Source organism: Corvus brachyrhynchos, unplaced genomic scaffold (genome assembly GCF_000691975.1).
Source record: "Corvus brachyrhynchos isolate BGI_N302 unplaced genomic scaffold, ASM69197v1 scaffold115, whole genome shotgun sequence".
Taxonomy (NCBI): Eukaryota; Metazoa; Chordata; class Aves; order Passeriformes; family Corvidae; genus Corvus; species Corvus brachyrhynchos.
This window is the reverse complement of record NW_008239553.1, coordinates 16,631,453-16,651,743: the sequence shown is the minus strand read 5'-3', so window position 1 is coordinate 16,651,743 and position 20,291 is coordinate 16,631,453. Positions and strand designations below refer to the sequence as shown.

General features: G+C 34.9%; 1 protein-coding gene across 5 annotated transcripts in view; it reads right to left on the bottom strand.

Moving 5' to 3' along the window:
• The window catches only part of DPH6 (diphthamine biosynthesis 6), a 224,693-nt gene that overhangs the window by 43,503 nt on the left and 160,899 nt on the right, over positions 1–20,291 (bottom strand). The window contains exon 14 of one of the 5 annotated variants that reach the window (XM_017741786.1): positions 7,216–8,134. The exons of 3 other annotated variants lie outside the window; for them this stretch is intronic. In XM_017741786.1, coding sequence (XP_017597275.1) covers positions 8,100–8,134 — 35 coding nt within the window. In that variant the 3' untranslated portion in view covers positions 7,216–8,099. Of the gene's footprint in view, positions 1–7,215; positions 8,135–8,167; positions 9,696–20,291 lie in introns of those variants that run through there. One more of the 5 variants, XM_017741783.1, reaches the window with a different exon arrangement.

Below are 20,291 nucleotides of genomic sequence, written 5' to 3'. Positions count from 1 at the left end.
CTGTCACTGAGTTGCTGGAAGACCCTGGGAAATTTATTTGGCTTCATGAACATGAATAGTGCTATGATTTATTTAATTTTGCAAAAGCTGCAGTGGTGTATAGACACATGGCTCCTTAAGTGTAAGGAAGGACCTTTCTCTCTCATTTTTGTGTTTCTAAGCAACTGAAATACTTGATCCTTCAAAAAAATCAAACTCCAGATTTCATGCTTCCATTTTGTAGAATAAAAAAAAGTACTTTCCTGTCTTTGTGAAATGCTTTGAGATTGCCTGATGAATAATTGTTACTACTTTAGTATATCTGAGAGCTTATGTAAAAGATGCTGCTTCAATAAGACTCTTTTAAATGATGTTTTACATTAGAGACCCACTTTAAATACTTTTACAGACACAGTTCTGTCCATGTCTACAAAGTAGGTCACTGTATATCCTGTATATCCACAAGAACATATAAGTGAGCTATTTCTGAAACCCCTCTGCTGATAGCTTACATAAAAATAATAAATAGTGATCTAAATTTATGTCAGAAGTAAATTTTACTTACTTGGAAATCCTATATGCATTTCTATTTCAATTTCCATCTTTCTATTTCTGTAATTATTCATCTTTTTGAAATTCAGGATAAAAATTTAAACTATCTATTGTACAGATTCTAAGGCTAGGCTTGATAAAAACATCCAGAAGATATTTCTGATGGCTCAGCCCAAAAATACATAATTAATTCCCATAAACCACTTACCTGTGTAGACTTAATGTTGCTAATAAGAAGACTCTTTGTCTAGATTATTAATATTACTGAGTAGAAAGGCTTGTAACCTCTGAGAGATACAAAATAGACAGTTGAGAAAGGAACTTACAAACTTTCCTTTTTGTAAAAAAATATGGTAAGAGTGCAGCTATATGAAGATTAATTTCTGAATTGTGTTGCTACGATTTCAGCCCTTGCCTACATGAATCACTCATTTTGTAGGGTGAAGAACCACAAATGCCTGCATACTCTCTGAAATCTCTGGTTTTTGCTGGATGCTCGACTGCTGCAATGTGAAAATGAATAATGGAAATAAAATCAGCATTGAACTCCTAGACTAAGCAGCACTGAGCTCCTAGATTAATAAGAATCCTCTAATTCCTCAAAATATAAAGCAAAAAATAAAACTTGGAAGACAGCTATGCTTGTGGACTTTAAAAATTTCAAGAAAAGTACCTAGAGGATTGCAACTCAATTTTGTTTGATTGTTACCTTTTTCCTTCTTTTTAAGTATCTTAGCTATGATACTTACCTTTGTATGTTTGCAATTATAAAGGAAATTAGATCAAGTAATCTGTATTATGTGATGGATTTTAAGAATTAGATTAAGCTCCCCCACTCCAGAGATGGATGCATGCTTAATCAGCTGAATAGTATTTGAGAACTGATGAAAAATGTGCTGCATATAGTGTTATAATTTCTGTTTATGGCCTATCAAACCAGAAATCTACTCGCCAGAATACTGTTTCCAATAGAAAGAGACAAACTGTGGATCCTTTGCAAAGTATTCAATAAGGGTGGTCATACTAGGAATAAATCATTTGGAAGGCAGGAAAAACTTCTAAGTAATAAACAAGAAAGCATCCTTGTAATCTGAATCATTAACTCCTTCGTGCCAGCCTAAACAGAAAAACAAAGGTCACAAAGTGCCTAAAGAATGAGCTAACTTCCATATGGAAATGTCTAGAAGTCATCCATTACTATTGCTGCTTTTCCATATAGCAGACACTGAAATCAATATGCTGCATTGGTTCAGTAAATTTGTCTCTTAACAAGTTAATAAAACAGTGATCCCCACGTAGTCTTTTCATCACACTTTCATAGAAAAAAATGAGAATATTTAATGTGCTAAGATAGGGAAGATCTGCTCCATTTGCTCTGCAATGATAATCTTTTACAAAAGAGGATTTTTATTATTAATTCTTTGCCTTCTGGGGATATTATAATTTCCTAGAATGTAAAAATGCCTTAAGCACAGCAATTTGCTGAGCTAGACTGAATTTCAGGATGTTTCAAATGAGTGGATAAACAACTGCATAATAAGCAATTACTAGATCAAGACTGTGCATTACAGATATAGCAGTGAACCAGCCAATGGACAAGCAAGTTGCAGATACTGTTTTTAAAACTAAGAGTTAGTGATGCTTTCATGTGCATCACAACATTTCTATCAAGAATTAAATACCCCACCGCTTATTTTTTCTTTAGAAATGCAGATTATTCCTTCAATCAAATCCTTGGGGTCTTAATCATTGGACACATCCCTCTGCATATGAATAATAAGGAGTTTACAGGCTGAATATAACTCATGTGCTAAAAGTGATTAGACTGAATTTTTTTCAATTAAATAGTTACAAATAAATTGTATAGGCATGTTAAAACCTAGTATATTCTCAAGCCTTGAATTCTGCAGCTCCTTAATGAAATATATTATTTTATCTTACTAAATAAAGAGTCAGATACACTATAGAAAAGTCAAGTGTAAAATTAATATAATTTATACTGCTACCACATTTGCAGGACCTGGGTATTTTTTACTTATACACAATTTTGTCAAGCAGTCAGAATGGCTGGGAAATGCGGCAGCTAGATGAGAAACATAACACTTAGGCTGCTTGAGATGCTGAGTAAAGTTATTAGCTGAGCTTTTCTCTAAAAGAATCAGACACAGAACAGTAAGAAGGGCTGATACCTATAGTGACAGAGCTACCAAAATGATTTGTCCGTTGAAATAAATGACACAATTCACACTATTCAAAATTAATGTTTTAATTCTGACTTGATTGCATCTATGAGGACTACTTTAAAAGAATTTAGTGATTCATTAGTATAAGTCATGAGTGTTACAAACACCATTTTTAAAATAGGAAAATTCAAATTCAAAACCAGTGGTTTGCATAAATTTTGTTTTAAATTTAGGATGGAGTTATTCTTATGTAATTTAATGGTTTAAAAGCCACACATCTGACGAGAAACAGCCCTCTGTGCTAAAAGATTATTAATCCCATTTTAAAATAGGATGAAGGGTCCCTTGGAGGTGTCTGTCAACTAACAAAAAGAACCTAGGTCATTAGGTTAAACAAAACAGTTAACTTCTTCTAGGCAGTTCGACAAAATTGATTTTATCTGAGCTGTCCAGGCAACTGTGAATCGCATCACTCTTTTTTATAACAGCAACAAGGAATTTAAATAGGTCTCTGGTTAAATGAGTTATTACTGCAAACAACTTAATTGCACTGTCACGTTATATGGTCAGCTAATCCTTCTTATTTCAATTCTTCTGGAATGGTTTTCCAGTCTCAAAACACCAGCTTCAGGTGGAAATTTAACTGACGTTCTTAAAAGACAGCAAAGCTAAAATGCAACAGTTGTAACAGCAGAATGATTTAGACACACTTTATTTAGAGACATATTACAATCTTTTTGTCTAGTAAACTTTTCCTTGTCACTCCCATTGCTCAGAAAAGTTTAATTTTAAAAAGATGCAGAATACAGAAGTTTGCCACTTGCTAATTCTGGCTTGGAAGATGTTTTAAAGGAAGTAGACTAGAAGCAGCTATAATCAGAAAAGCAGCAATATGAACTGGAAGCTTCTTACTCAGATCTGCTACTTTGTAGACTGCATTTCCTCTTATGTTTGCAACTGTGAGAGCATTTCAAAACCCTTGTGAAAGGGACTGGTCTTCAAATCTCTCACGACTGGAGGGCTAAATTTAGACTTTAGGCCAGGCTTAATTTTAAGTGTTAGAAATGAAGAAGCTGTCTCTGACAGGTTAATTAAAATAAAGGAAGCTATTTAAATCTGCCCAAGGATATGCATGTCACTGGCAGTCTTAGTGGTGACATTTGGTGGGCAATGTGTAGCTGATGTAGTTAAATGGATGCACCATAGAAAATAATTTTTTATGGAGCAAGCACTTTATATACACACTATTAGGTAAGATAAATGCACATACTTTTAGCCCTAAAGAATCAAATTTAGCTAAGACTAATATATTGGTTCTGCTCTAGCTAATGCAATTATTAATAAAGGGTTGCCAAGTAAACTTTCATCTGCTTTGGTGAAAGCAAGAGTTGGTTTTTTTGCATTTTCATTCTGAACTGCATTATGTGCAAGCAAAATAATGTCTAACCTTGTTAGACATTGCAGAGATGGGAAGTGGGGAAAGGATTTTGGTGGAAGAGGTTGCCTCCTGTATTCTGGGGTTCAGCTAAAGGGTTTTAAATAGTTTAATGCACAAACAGTAGCAGCATGACTGCAGAGGTCATGCTTGTAGCCTACAGGGATGTTGCAGAAGAGTGCTAAAGAAAAGACATTCATGCAGCAAACTACTGAATCTCTGGACTGGGGACACTTGTAGGTGGATCTCTGTGACCTGCATGGTTTAGAGCGCTCTCTTCTTTCACACATACTGTCCTCTATAGGTGTGGGGTTCTGTGGTGCTGATTTTAATGCTAAACATGTTAATCTGTTTTTGGCAAAAAAGCTAATCAAGACAAGAAATGCAAAAAATATTTTAAATTTGGAACATGATTAAAGAAAAAAATTCTGACTCGATTCGAAGACAATGGTAAAACTAGTAATTTCAGTGAAGTCATCATGACCCCAAGACCACGTGATAAGGTTTTAGGAAGCACTGAAAAAACAAACAAACCACCTAATAAAGATGAGAGTTTTGCCTAAGTGGCCCACTAGTTTGTTCAGCCCGTAACCCTCCAACAGACTGCACAAAGTGCTGTGGAGAGGAACTGCACGGGACAGTATAGAGAATGCTGACAACTCAGAATGTTTTCTGGCACTGTACCATCACAGACATACCTGTAATTACCTAGAAGAAGCAACTATATTAGCTGGTGGGACATAAAAAAGTTAACTTGACATAGCCACCTATGTTAAGAGATTGAAATAGGACCACCCAGGCAGTAGCTTTTGTTTCTTCTTCTGATTTTGGTTCAAAATTGATTAACCATCAATTAGAATCAGGTCTTTAAATCTGTACAGTTCTCAAATCATTGAAAATTTCTTCTAGATAAAGTCAGCCAGCACAGCACAGCAAAGCAAAGCTATCCTGCCTTAAGATAACTCCAGGAAAGGTATCACTAGTGTTAAAGGAAATCAATGAAATTCTGCATAAAGGCCCAATATTGACTTTTTGCTCGTTGTTAATATGAAAAAGAAATTATCACTTGCTTATATAAATACAGAATAGTGTCAGAAATAAAAGATGCCTGAATGTTGACAATTATGTGCCTTCTCAACTAGCACTTACTACTTGATAGAAATTAAATGTTTTTAGCAAGAGCCATTTTTCAATTTTTATCATAGAATCATAGAATAGTTTGGGTTGGAAGTGACCTTTAAAGATTATCTAGCCCAAGTTCTCTGCAATGAGCAGGGAGATCTTCAACTAGATCAGGCTGCTCAGAGCCCTGTCCAACCTGACCTTTAATGTTTTCAAGGATGGGGAATTCACCCTTTCTCTGGTCAACCTGTTCCAGCATTTCACCACCCTCATTGTAAAACCAATTTTCTTCTGGTAAGTACTGATAACATTTATAGGATATCCTCACCTAATGCCAACGACTGGCACACTGTTTACACTGAGCTTTGGCCTGTTACATTAAGGAAAAACATCAGACAATGTACTCTATGTAGAGGAAGATAGTTTGGTGTATGTTTGTACCACACTATGTTTGACATAGCTGTACTAGGAAGGATAATAGAAGTATGACTTTAACATTTGTTCTGACCGTAAGACTTAGATATATGCAGTACAATCACATCAGTGACCTTTGATAATGCTCCTCTGGTTACACTACTGTTATTATGAATTCTTAGAGCACAGCCCATGCAACTCCACATTCTGGTACTCTTTCATGAATTTGACTACAGGTCATGTGCATACATTGCTGGTGATTTACTTGCAAGATTAGTCTTATATATGCAAGAATTGACAAGTCTGGACTAAAGCCAATAAAAGTATTTTCAAAAGTGCTTAATTTTTGTCTTTAGTCTTTATTAGAGCCACTAAAACAATTTTAATAAGCAAGGCTTAATTCTATCATAGTAAGAGTAGACTCTATCTTTGCTTATCTATAGTTTAATTTACATGGCATTGAAGTTTCTGTTACCATGTGACCAGTCAGTATCTCCCACATTGAGCACAGCTTTACCCATATTATGTAAGCTAGGACCTTTTACTGCTCAGCAGTATGTCAGCTCAGTAGAATGAAATATTTTCTGTAGCAAACATGTTGTTGAAAAACAGATCAAACTCCTGAATCCAAACTGTCAAAAGAAAAATGAAATACCCAGTGTCGTCCATGGCACAACACACAGAACCAGTAATAATTTAACTTTTGCAGGACAAGCTGATGTGTTTAATTTCTGTGTCAGTCATTTTCTAGTTTACTGTTCTAACATCAGAGCAGTATATTTTTACAGGTGATATGTTGGAAAGGATACTGTGATTTGGTGCAGGTTTTTTTTTTCACCAATACTTTTCATCTCTAAAGTTTGAAAAGGAAAGCAGCTTCTCAGGAAACCACCACTATTTCAAAATGGCCATTATACATCTGATTTGTCCTGTTCTGACTTTCCCTTTTCAATTTTATTTCTCTCATCTTTCATAAGCATTTCCTGTCTTAGATCCTGGCCACCATTTCTCTCCAAACAGAGTAGGCTCTCCTGTGAGGAATAATAAGCCACATTAGTTTCGGAACCACTTTAATCAAGTAAGGTACTAGGCAGAATTCTCTGAAAGTGATGAGTAGTTTAAAAGGAGAAGAAAGGAACATAGTCCTCAAGAAATAATTTGTTCAAGAAAACATTTGCTCTTGCAACTGACTTTATGTAAATCACCATCAATAGTGCATGGGACTATTTTATGATTGTATGACAGTTCACTATATGGATTTCAGCTGTTTGTAAGCTTCCTTTTGAACATTAAGGAAAAGAAAAGTACTTTCTTTCTCAGGACTTTTGGAAGATACTGGTTACACAGAGACCAATTCCTTCCTGTTGATAACAAATTATTTAATTTTGACACCAAGTCAACTTCCTTGCCTTATGTGTCTCAGTGGATTCTTATTACACACTGCCACAGACTATTATTTGAAGGAGGAAAAAGCTCAGTTTAACCATATAAAAAAGCAACAAATAAAATCAGAGACACTGAACAGCCATAGCCACTACCCCAAACTTTAATGACAGAAGCAAAACATGTTCTTCATATAAACTTTTAATTACTAACTCATGGATTATTAGTAAGTTCATTACTTACTGAGCAAAATTAACTTGTGGTAACCTTTAACACTATCATTAATTTTTTATAGCAAACATGTATGTTCTAAATCCAAAACACACTTAAAAATTTCAACAGCACATCTCTCTTCATCCTACTCTGTGGTCACAACACAACTGAAAATATATTTAATTGAACAGTATGTATAAGTAACAGTGAAATTTGTCACCAACAGATAAAATAATACCTATATAATGAAAATACAAAGGAACATAGCCAAGAACACAGATTTGTCAGAACGATGGTGAAAAAACCAAGCTTAGTGTGTTTCAGAACAAGCAGCACTTTTTTTCTTTAAAGTAAAATGAATTCAAAGAATAGTGTTAAGGTCTGGTTCAGAAATATAAGCTGACAGCAAATTATGTATCAAGTTTAATTAGAGAACCTATGGTAACTCAAACTGTATATGGGGGAAAAAAAAAGAGATGAGATCTGAATAGACACATTAGTGTAAATGTGTCTTTAAAAGATGGTCTGACCTGATGAAAATCCTGACTCCATAAAAGCTGAAGGAAGTTTTGCCACCAACTTAAATGGAGCCAGGATTTTATGAACTGTGTGTTCATTTGCACCTGTTTACATTGTCTGCTTTTTATGTCTTTTGGCATTTTGGAATCTGCACTCCTGTGCAGAAGGAGAGTAGGCTTGAGAAAATATTTGGCTAGAATTCAGGAGACAAAAGTTCAATTTCTGTCACAGGCTTACTGAGAAAATGTGAATAAGTCATTACCTCCTTCTCTTGTCTCCAGGTTGCTTCTCAGTAAAATTCAGGTGATGAAACTAAACTCCTTTCTAAGGTCTCCTGAGATCAAAATATAAAGAATACTACAGCTAGGAATATTTTTTATTTTTCATCACTAAAACTGCTGCTTACAAAATTCCAACACAAGACACCAGTGTGATACCTCTGAAGGCACAAGATGAAAAACGTAACTGGGAATTTTAGAACCTTCTGTTTCTTAGTGAGAATATGTAAGAAAGAAAAAATAGCTTTTAAGTTGGTAATAGTGGCATATATTAAAAACATTTGTATGTAAATACATGACTACTAAAGAAACAGTTGAGGAATAAAATTGGAAATCCACAATACAATTAATGTGTTTATTAGAAGTAAGTCAGAATAGTAGAATCACTACTTCCAGGTAATTCTTTGCTACAGTAAGCTGTATATTACCCTGGAAATGACACTAATTCTGGTGAATTTAATGAATTTTCAACAAGCTCTGCATGGACAGAACACTGAGCATGTTGACAGTCTTTAGTTGCTAACAGTTTGAACTTACTCCAGTAGTTACAGTTTTTTGGTCCTCAGCCTGCAGAATGGCTGTGAACTATCTGGCCTTTCATTTTTAGCTTCAATCTTGCAATGAAATCTGTGTGAAAGGTTCCCTGTGGCTACAAATTCTATCCACTTCAACAGAAGGTCATGATTATGCTTTTAGGGACAATAAAGCATTTTAGCAAATTTTAGACAAATTCTATTTCTTTCCTGTTCATTACTTGACTTTTTATGAGTTTTATCTAACATAAACTCTGTGATCCATAAAGAAGACAAGCAACAACAATCACAGTCAAAGAGCTTTAAGTCAACCTAGTGAAATAGTCAACTCCAGTTCACAACTACAGGATGAAGCTTGGGGATGATCAAGAAAGTCACCTCAAACACCAGATTAAAACACCCGAAGGAGCTTTAAGATCATGAAACAGATTAATGAAGTTAATGCAATTAATTCCAAACATGCAGAAATGTTTAGCCTGTAGGAGGAGATAAAAGATTCATATCTGGTCAAAGGCTATTTATCAAATGAGCTAACATGGAATTGTCACTTTGCAAATTTAACACAACTAGTAAAACTAACAAGTATTGCTGCAGGAACACCAGCAGTTGTTTTACAAAATACTTGTTAAGGATTACAGTGTGTCTGTGAGTCTGTTTTTTTGCCATGGTGAACAATTTGGCAGAAGGGTTGTTCCCTGAGAACTGTATCAAGAGCTCTAGTGTTGAATTTGATCATTCAAGATGAAAAATGTACTTGTCCCCAATTTCCTGTATTGCAATTTAACTTGCAACTATATGAAAATCAAGCAGAGTTGTTTAGCTGTCCTATAACTTAGCCTTTGCAAGAAAAATTACGCATCTCCCATTAGTTTCCTGTGAAGCAACGGATGGCAGAATAGTAGATGAGATATGGGCTGTGAAGTACGATATCAGCAGTATAGGGGTAAAATTTGCTTTCTCTGTCTTGGTACAGTCTCTCCAACATAGAATTCTGGTACATTGAAAAATGAGTTTGGAGCAGCTATTGCCATGCTGTTCCCACTTCATGAATAGACAGAACACTTCAAATGCAGCACTCTGAAAACTAAGAAACAGCCAAGATGAGTTTGCAGAGTTGCAACAAGATGCAAATAACATTTTGGATGATAACTGAAGTATAATATCTTTTAGATATACTTCATAATACTAGAAACTTAAATGGTCTCTAAAAACACTGAGCCTGAATGCTAGCTTAGAAGAAAATACCTGAAATTTCTTAAAACGTCAGGAAGAAAGTGACTGCAGGCTGCTTAGGCAAATAATGAACACATGAAAAACCCAGAAAATGTTAAGTAGTTCAGCAAGACAAAGGTAAAAAGAAAAGCTTAGTACTTAAGCTAAATATAACTACAAAGGGCTTGTATTTACCTACATAAAACAGCATGAAGGAAAAGAAGTCTGTACTTCAAAATATCTTCTCTACTTTAAGATGATATTAGGATCAGTTGGCTGACAATGGGAAACCCTTCTTGGAAGAGATTGGAGAGCAAGAGGATATACATGTGCATATATATATATATACTTTTTTTAACTTGTAAGACTGTTCCTAGCCCTTCATGTCTAGTCTAATATTCCAAGCTGGGAAAAATCAAATTGACTCATATAATGGCAACAAGATAAAATATTATATAATAATTTTGGCATATTTTAAAGTACCTGGCTTCACATATTTTTTCCAGAATAGTTATTAAAAATTAAATTTCTATCAGTAATTACAAGTGAAGTGCTTTAAATAATATTTAAGCTTTAGTAATAGCCATATCTTAAAGTTGTATATTTTAAGTCTGTAAATGTTATTCTTCTGTGGTGCCATAATAAACTTAAAAGTAGATGAGAACTTTTGTATTAAAAAAACTGGATTATTGACAGTGAAGAATTTGCCGTAGGTTATCTTAGGTTTTTAAAGGGAAGAATATTATACAGTCTAAATCAAGTTTCTCCCGAGCACCTACTCATATCTATCTACCTAGATGCATACTCTATCTCTGCATCCTGCCAGGCAATTGAATGCCAGCATTCACTAAATTTTAAAAAAATGTATCATACAGACATAAGCAGCATAGAAATCCCCCCCCACTATGTTTTTAAACAAGAAAAGGAGACTACTTTATGCACATTACTGTGGCATGGAAGCTGATCATTCTCATAATAACTAATTACCCAAAATATGTTAATTACACTGAATATATATATTTCTATATAAATTCTCTCTATATATATTTCTAGATATAAATTGTTCTTGTGTGGACAATACAAAATTTTTACATTTCATTTCATTTTCTGATCTTCACTTCTGATTTAATGTAGTTATCACAGTTCTCTGATTATTTAATACTTAGTTCTTCAGGCCTCTTAAAATTCATTATAGGATTTTTATTGTTTTCCAGTCTTTTTATGGGACCATCTTTAACATGATAATTTTAAATGTGAGCTGCAGTTCAGAAAAGCAGATAAGCATTTATATGAGTGGATTAAGTATGTGCATATGTATTGAACTGGTGCCCCATTTTCTAGAGCAATTTTCATTAACACATTAATTTATATATCTTAAAAATAAATACTATTTCAAATTAGTCAATTTACATGGTACAGGCACACATACATAAAGAATTTTAAATGCTGTACATGTTACTGTCATAGTTTTCCCATTCTTTTAAATCTTTTTCCCTGTTGATGTAAGTATAATCTAATACAGGATAACATAGTATTTCCTACAGCTCCCAAATACTTTCTTAAGTGATCAATTTCCTTTTTTATTCTGAAAGGCTTTCTGAAAAGTATGTAATAATAATTCATGGCTGTTTTGTGTCCTAGAGAAATTACTAGAGTTTACATTACAAACCACATTAATTATGAGTGTTTTGCAGCACCTAAAGCATAAGTATTTCTAATCGTACCATCTTGCTATTCCTAACTGATAACATGTGGTGTAGTATAGGAACTGTACAAGTAATAATGTTATTTCTTAGTTGATTTTATATAAAGTAAAAGGCTAAGTTATTACTGCTATAGGTCAGATTTGTGTACCATGAAGTGAATGTACAGAGGCTACTTCATGTTCTATTTTCAAACTAAAAGGTGATGCATCACCAAGAACCCAGGAAAAAGTATTGCATTTCTTTCCTCTTTCTCTCTCTTATTTTGCTAAATTTTAAAATGTATGTTATGACATCATGGAATCAACATGAAAGAAGTGTATTCTGTGCAGGACAAAGCCCTGATAAACATACACCAAGCCCAGCGTAGGACTGCTTTTATAAAAGGAAAGACAGAACACCATCTGTAAAACATGAATAAATGAAGGATGATTTGAATACATGAGATGTTCTTGGTGCTTAAACGTAGCATAGTTAGGAGGCCACAAGTCTTCTACGGAATCTGCTGATCTTACACAAACATATTGAAGTCATGGACAAACTGCACAAGGTCAGTGACAGAGGGGACAACTATCTAAGCCTACTCAGTCAATGACAGTGAGCATTTCAAATGGCACTGACATTCTCTTTAACTGAAAAAAAGCCCATTGTTACAAATTAAAAATGAAGTAACTGTGCTGTACAATGAGAGGTGAGAGTGTTTTTGTAATGTCTCAAGAAATTAAACCCAAATTTTGGACTTTATCATGCAAGCTCTGGTCCATCATAATCACTGGCTTGCATAATGCTTCAGAAGAAAGCTCCAGTTTGTTTAGGAATCCTGATACCAACACAAAGCTGAACTTCTCTTCTGAAGCAAAGCTGTGCTGCTCTGGCCACTGACTCTACCTCTACCTTAAATGGAGGCCAGCTGTCTCCATGCAGATTCCCATGGCATTAAACAGCATTCAGCTCTTCTCAGGGGACACATCAGTACTTCACAGTATCAGGAAACTAAAAAGAAAGTTTTTTGTTTTCCAGTATCTCTATTCCTTCTGTTGATACAAAACCTGTTCTTTTTCAAATATTGGCAACAACCAGCAGGGGGGATGTGTTGCATTGTCCATGCCGTGTGTGGACTGTGTGTGGTCTATCAAGTTTCTTTTGTTTCCATGCCACTATTTTCCTTCTGCAGCGGGAACAAAGAAACATATTAGTGGCTCCTGATTTAATAAATAACACCAAGTAGAATCCAAGCTGTGAATTTCTGTACACGTTTTTGCTTACAACTTCTGGCTACCAATCGTATTTTCAGCACAGAATAATAAGTTTCTTAAACAGAAGCTTTGGCTTTATAATCCTGCTTGCTATATTCTGGTTTATGTCAGTCACATCTTTTTCTGGATCAAGAAACTATAGACTGCTGCCTCTTGATTTTTACATCTTGTTTTGTTGCACTTGGCTCACTGTGCTTGCCTTCAAGTTTTACTCTTGTATTTCATGACTCAGGCTGAGACATAATTTATGTGGTCCATAATAAGGGACTAATGGAAGTTAAAAGAAAGAACAAACCAGGAGATCAAAATGGAAGAGCATAAAAGATCAAGCAAGTGGAGTACTTCAAGATGAAGCCTCGCATTTTTCTATCATCCCTATTGAAACTGAAGCATTAAATTGTGCCTTTGAACTGGGATAACTGTGCTTAAGTTCTTTCCCAGTGGTGTTAATAACATAATTTCTGTTAATTTCAATACGTTGGGATTTCATTCCACCTAAACCCCAAAAGAACAGAGGCTAATGATGTTTGACTTCATTTTCATAGCTCAGGTTCTTAGTATTTGCTGAAAACAAATTTGATCTTGTTTTATCTGTCTTGACAAATTACATATTAGAGCAGGGACCATCCTTTGGATGAACTAGAGACTGTGGTCTCTCACTAGAATTATTCTGATGTAAATGGGCCAAGCTCTTGCTTCTAATTCCATGGCTTCTTCTGGCTGCTGTGTGATGCTCTTCCATCAGCTCTTGGACAGCTTTCATTTGTGTTCCAGAATGATAAGTCTTCCTATGTTTGGGCAGTCGTATGTAAGTCTTAGCATCTTGCAGAAAGTGTACTGTTTACTTTTTCTCCTAAATGAGAGTGGAAGGCACTGACTGGATATTTTTGAAATGTGTCTTACAACGATTAAAATAATCAATTGATGTTCCTAGCCAGCTCAGAGCTAGAAACATACCATCTCTTAGAGCAGATCTATTATAGTATGACATGAATGCACCTTGGAACTGGTAAAGTCTTATTATAATTGACTATGAATGAGTATGCCTTCAGTGATGAGAACTCCTGAAAAGCTTTTCAGCCTGTCTGCAGTATATTCACAAAAAGTGAAATGTAAAAACCATGAAAAAATGCAAAAGAATATTGCAAGCAATGTGCTTAACTCCTGCCTAACACCAAAGTGTGTCTTTTAATTCATACTTGCTAAAGACATTTTCTGAGATGCATCCTATGCTAAACTTATTACAGAATAAGCATTAATTTCTGTGGCAAGGAAGTATTATGCAGCATGGTTTCTATCAAAATGAAATTCTAACATGCTTTAGAAGTTGCAAAACTCCTGCATAAAGTATTCTCAAACAAGTTAAGCCAAAAATGACAAGCAATGCTTTTAATGAAAGCACTGTTAAACAGCTGAGGTATCTGTTTCCAAATCTTTAAAGGATCAGAAGTTTAAGTGCTTTGCATGCTATCACAGATACAATCAATCACAAGAAGAGAAAATAATAAGAAAAGGAAAATTAAAAAAGCCTCATCTAAAGATAGAAATCCTTATTATTTCTGTTGCTATTATAGTTTGAGTGACCCAAATACTTGATTAAATCACAGCAGGTAAGTTATGCTACATGATATAATATAAAAGAATTCAAAGCACATTCTGTAGTTAATGCACAGAAAAAGAAAAAAGAGTAATCAGCTAAATTAGAATATATTTATCTTCATGTTTATAACTGTAGAAAATGCCTTAGGGTGGCTTCTATTAGTTGTTCTTTTCATAAAAGCTTGGAAATGACAAGATCTCTGGACTATTTTAAAATGATGAAGTTATGGCTTTTAGAAGAGCAATCTCAAAGGAGATTTGATCTCAGGCTCCTTTCTGGAACAACACATGCACTTCAACAAACTATTCTTCTTCAGGGCTCTACTTAACTATTCTCACTATTGTCCTGCTTCCAAACAGAAGCTCATTTTGAGAGGTGCTGAGCATCTGTAACTTCAGACAGGAACCTCATGAAAATAAACCTCTATAATTCTGCTATCCTATGTGAAGTTACAAACTCACTTAATCCTTCTGTGCCACAAACAGGGACTTGTTTGTACATCTCAAATAGATTTACATGCATAGAATCAGTAAATGGATGTGATATAGTTGTGATATATTTGACAGTAAAATAGGAGAGATACTCTTATTTTTCTTACATCTAATTTCACCCCATCATCTGGTATCTTACATTTCTGGCATAATGATTAAAACAAGCCAGGACTCTGTAAATGTCAGAAACAACAGCTTCAAAATACCTTTTTTTTCCTTCCAGCAATATTACTATTAGGTGAAGAGAATAAACTTTGATTTTCAAAGTTCCTAAAGTTTTTATATCCTGGTAAGCAAAAGTTTTGAACGAAGTTTTGAAGTTCTCTAGGGGCTTTAAAGTTTAAAATTTTATCTTGCAGATTATTTAAAAATTATTTTAGAAAATCAACTAAACCCCAGTCAAATTAGTATCTAGCCTCCTATCTAATGATATAACCAACATGCTTAAATGAGGAAACCAATTTTTTTCCCTATAGATATAGATATGACATTACTGATGATGTAAATATTGAGCTTCATAACAGGATTCCTCATACTCAGATGTCTCAATCATTATCAAATGAATTAGACTCTGGAAGAACACTGGCTTTAGACTACCATAAGAAATACCCTAGCTATATCACAGCCCAATGATATTTCTAATTCTGAATTAGAATTAGAATTGAACTTGTGTGAGTTCTGTTAAGAGAAAGAGGTGGAAACAAGAAAGCACAAAAGTGCAAACTATAGAGAAATGAGTTAAAAGGAACCCCCACCAAAACCAAAGAGTCCAGACACTTTTAAAGAAACATTTCTCTTTCAAAGATATGCTGGTTCCAGTAATTATTATTCAAGTAGGTAGTGGGAGTAATCTTTTGTAAGAGTGTGGGATATTAATGACAGACAGAAAGAAACAGGTTTTTTTCTTTTAGAATCTGTAGTTAAATGCCACTGTTAGTCAATTCATTGTAATTTAGTAATAATATGGAGTCAAAGAATAATTTTGGGAGCCAAAGTAACTTTGGGGGGTAAGGTTCTCTGAAAGCCATATAGCCCAATCTCCCCAATGATCAGAGCAAGGGTAACTTTAGACATTTGACCAGTTTTCTAAGGGCCTTGTGCTGTCATGTTTTCAAGACCTCTAAGGTGGAAGTGTCACAGCCTGTGAGTTCCACTCTTGTGGAGAAAAATTCAATCCTTGCATTCAACTGGAATCTCTCTCATTGCAACTCGTGACTGTTGCTCCTTACCCTGGTGTTGTGCATCTCTGAAAAAATCCTCTCCTTCTCCACAATGCCTATTAAGGTAAGGGAAGACTGCAGTTTGCTTCCTCCATTCCCTAGGTGGAACAAAGCCAGTTCCTTTAGTCCTTTTTCCTCTGTTCTATGTGCCACTCATATGACCTTTTACTTTAGTGGCTCTTCTTTGGACATTCTCCAGTTTGGTGATCTCCTTCTCTGATTATCCTATCTTAGTATTTCAGCTATGCCAGCTGACATCCCTCTGTCTAATAGCTACACTCTTACCATTCAGATATAATGTAGAAAGAGAAGAAATGTTCTAAATTACCTTTTTCCAATGTTGATGCTTCAAACTTATAGTGCAAGTAGAAGAGACATGACTGAAGGGACTGTATGATAAATGTGCTTTCAGTGTCAATAAATTAGAGCTATTAATTAGATTTTAACACAGCTGATATGATGCATTACTAATAAAGGATGAGCCAAGTCCAAAGCAAGTTAAAAAAAAACCCCAATGGATTTTTCATTGCTTGTTTTAATAAGGATTGGAATTTCTCACTAATATGTAATAACTTTATGCTGTTTGAAACCTAAATTTATTAGAAATTTAAGAAGAAATAGACTACTGGGAGCACAACTGCATATATTATGCGAAGTCTAATTGCATGAAGTGTGACAATGGCAAAATGCTTTCTTCTGATGGTTAGTTACAGCTGTATTCTTGGATTGTAAGTTACAGAGCATATGGCAAAAACAAGAAAACAACTTTCCTCTCCACTTTTTCTTGGTGAAATCGAATCATTATACCAGAGAAGTCAAATGAAACCCCAAGCCCAATTTGTGGGCTGTGAAGTGGTTGAACAAAATTACAGTACTTTTATGATTCTAAGCATAGTTTTTATATATTTGCTTCTACCTCAGAGTATAACTTTGAAAGGATGTTCAAAAACAAAGAAACCATCCTTTACAAATGAATGCTGAAAATATTTTAAACATAAATCTGATTTGTGATACTTTTAAAATTTAGACAATAATTGTGAAGTGGTATCCTTAGACCATTCTCCAGTCACAACTTTTTCCAGAATGTAAAAGACTGCAATCTAAAAAAAAAAATCCAGATCCATATTTCAGCAGCCTTGAAAAAAAAACAAACCAAGAAAAAAAAACCACCAGCAAGAAAGCATATGTATCTTTTAGCTTGCATAAACAAACCAAGAAAAGGTATGTTATTGGGCAATAACAATGAAACCTGTAAGCTGAGTATTGAGGATGCTATGTTTGGCTGCACAGTCCAACTTTGAGTATGCACCAGAGGCAGTAAACATAGGAGGCATTTTTGCTCTGACCATCCCTGTGGAGTACAAACAGGCCTTGCTTCCTTGCTCTGCCTTCAGGCCTTCTCTCTATGTTGAAAAGAGAGATGTTTTAGACTATAGAGAAGGGCCAAGGGCAGGGGAAACAACTGGACAATGGAGTACAAAGGCATCTTATCACTTTTCACTCTGAGCAATAAATAAGCCTTGTGTCCATGCTGTCTCTGGACTTCAGGAAAGCAGCTTCTTTGGCTTCCATTACCCAGATGGACAAAAGACAATACTCAGGCTATTAAACCAAACTATGCCTGCAGCATCATCTTCTCATACTGTTAAGTTTCTGCCTGCATTTTGGGGTTTGAATATGGATATTATTTCAATTTCTATTTTAACTTCACAACTTTGTAAATTATTCCATGCCATTAGATAACAAAAAAATCATGTCTGTCGCCAAGCAAATGGCCAAACCTTTTGGATAACCTCACAACCTGCTCAGATGCGTTGCTGAGAGGCTCCTGACAACTGTATTTGATACCAGATATATTGAACAGATATATCTGGACAAAGAAGACAAGATACCATGTCCTACTGCATACAGGACAGATGATTTCAACAGGGCTGACACTGGGACACTTTACAAAAGGAATTTAAGGCATTACCCATTTAACTGTTAAACTTACTACAGCACTTAAAAGTTAGGTTTTCAGCAGCTGCTTATCTCGAGGAAAAGTCCCAACAAGGAAAGCCCAGCTTATCTTATGACAGTCAAGGCATCTGACAAAACCTGATAGGCACCATCAGTGGTGTCTACAGTTGACAAAAGCCAAGATCTTACAGAAATAAATTAACTTTGAGATACTGGAGAAGGAAGAACTGGAGGAGACACTGGAGAGGAAATAGAAGACTTTCAAACAAGATTTATGGATGGTTTTGGCTATCAGTGAGCGCTAGTTCTGACACCTTACCTTCTGTTTTTCTATCCAAGAATTATACAAATTACTGCTCTGAGCAGAACTGATACTTCTCAGTGCAGAGATTATGTGACAGAATGACTGACAATGGTCAGCCAGCCAACTGGCTGGAAATGTAGCTCTGTACACAGTTCTACCTTGCAAAATTCAGTATTTTTTTTCATAGATCTATTTTTTAGGTTTTCTAGACAAAGAGCAAATGGCAAGCATTTTGGTACTAAAGAAATACAAAAGACAAGGTAGTCATGCTAAAGATCCATCCACTGAAGTATTCTGTTTCAAGCAATGGTCCTAAATAAATATCTAGAATAATTATAACAAGGGATGCAGCTACAATATTATACCCAGTTCATTTTGAGCCTACAATTATTTTAAGTTCAGTGGACTTCCTATGTCAGATGTAATTTCCCTCATCCAAACACCATCATAGGTTTCTTTTTCTTCACTTGTAAAAAAAAAGTAATATAGAGATGGATCTATAGAAATTATGAAAAGTTCTTAAGAAATCAAAGTCCTTTTAATGTTTACAGATTCAGAATTATAGAATTGGTACCAAAATGTTGGCAAGTTGAAACAGTCTCAGAGAAAAACTTCCTATGTAATTGTAAACTGTAATCTGGGATGTGTCCTTAAAAAGTGAGTTTGTTACAAATGGTTTCTGGATAGCTAGATAGGTCATATATTCCTCACATATTAAACACCAGAAGATCCAAATTTGGCAATGGTTGCATGGCTGATGTCATGCTTTTATAGCTGTTCTCTGTCAACAAAGCACTAAACAAAGTTTCTCAAAATTAATTTTGATGTTGAAGTAAGGCGTTTGTACTTTATGCATTTTATGCACTTTTATACAGTTTTACAGACACTTATGCATATATGGACAGGCCATGTATACTTAGACCTGTCAAGAAGATGCCATTTTTCTAGAAGGGTATTTATTTGTTCCGATTCCTTGTAGAGCTAATCATCAAATTACCCTTTCTGACTCATTACAGTATAGATTGAGTTCTCATTCCATAAGTTTCTTTACATCTATTCTCTTAAGATTTTGATTGTATACCGTACTGCTTAATAAATTTAACAAATTCCAATATTTATTGAGATAACATATTAACTACCATTAAGCAGCAAAGCCACTGCCTGGATCACTGATGTCTAGCACTTTCCAAACTGTGTATGTGAGGAAAGCAAATCAGTTTTCAACATGTTAGAAAACTTCGGAAATTCTTCTTTAAAACCTATGTCTTTTTCAACAAAAGATCTGTTTTCTGCTAGGTCTGTTCTGTCCTACAGGTCACATGGAGGAAGGATGCAAATCTTCAACAGGAAAATTAAAGTCTATACAAACAATTCATTTAGTGAGAAGCTCAGGGCACTTCAAAATAATGTGAAAACATGGATGGATAGAGTAACCTATAAATGCATCTGAGATTTTAGTGGCAGAAATTCTGAAAGACACATGAAGTTGTACACAGTACCTTTAGAACAATCTTACCAATATATTGGTAGTGTTTTGTATCAAGGATATAAGGGGTATATTCTCAATCAGTCTTGGGTCAAAGAGTTAAAGAATTTATTTCCATTTAAAGTTTTAGTCAAGCTTTTTATGTATGACTGTGCAATACATAACCTTTAGATGTCACATGTTATTTACTCTGAATAAGAGCGAGTTCTGGCTCTGCTCCCTGGCCTTGGCACCGAGGGGCTGAATTTTTCTCAATCTAGTATCTGTGCACTTAAAAAATAAATTTCCCATCCTAAAGGACAGAAGGCCACTGCCCTAAAGCAGGATCTAATATACTTTAAGGTGCCTCACAGGTATAAAGCACTTCTCTATCCAAATTCAGTTGAGAGGTAACATTACTATTAAAACAATTCCCCATGTCTTGGATAGCAAACAAAAAATCCTTTCCC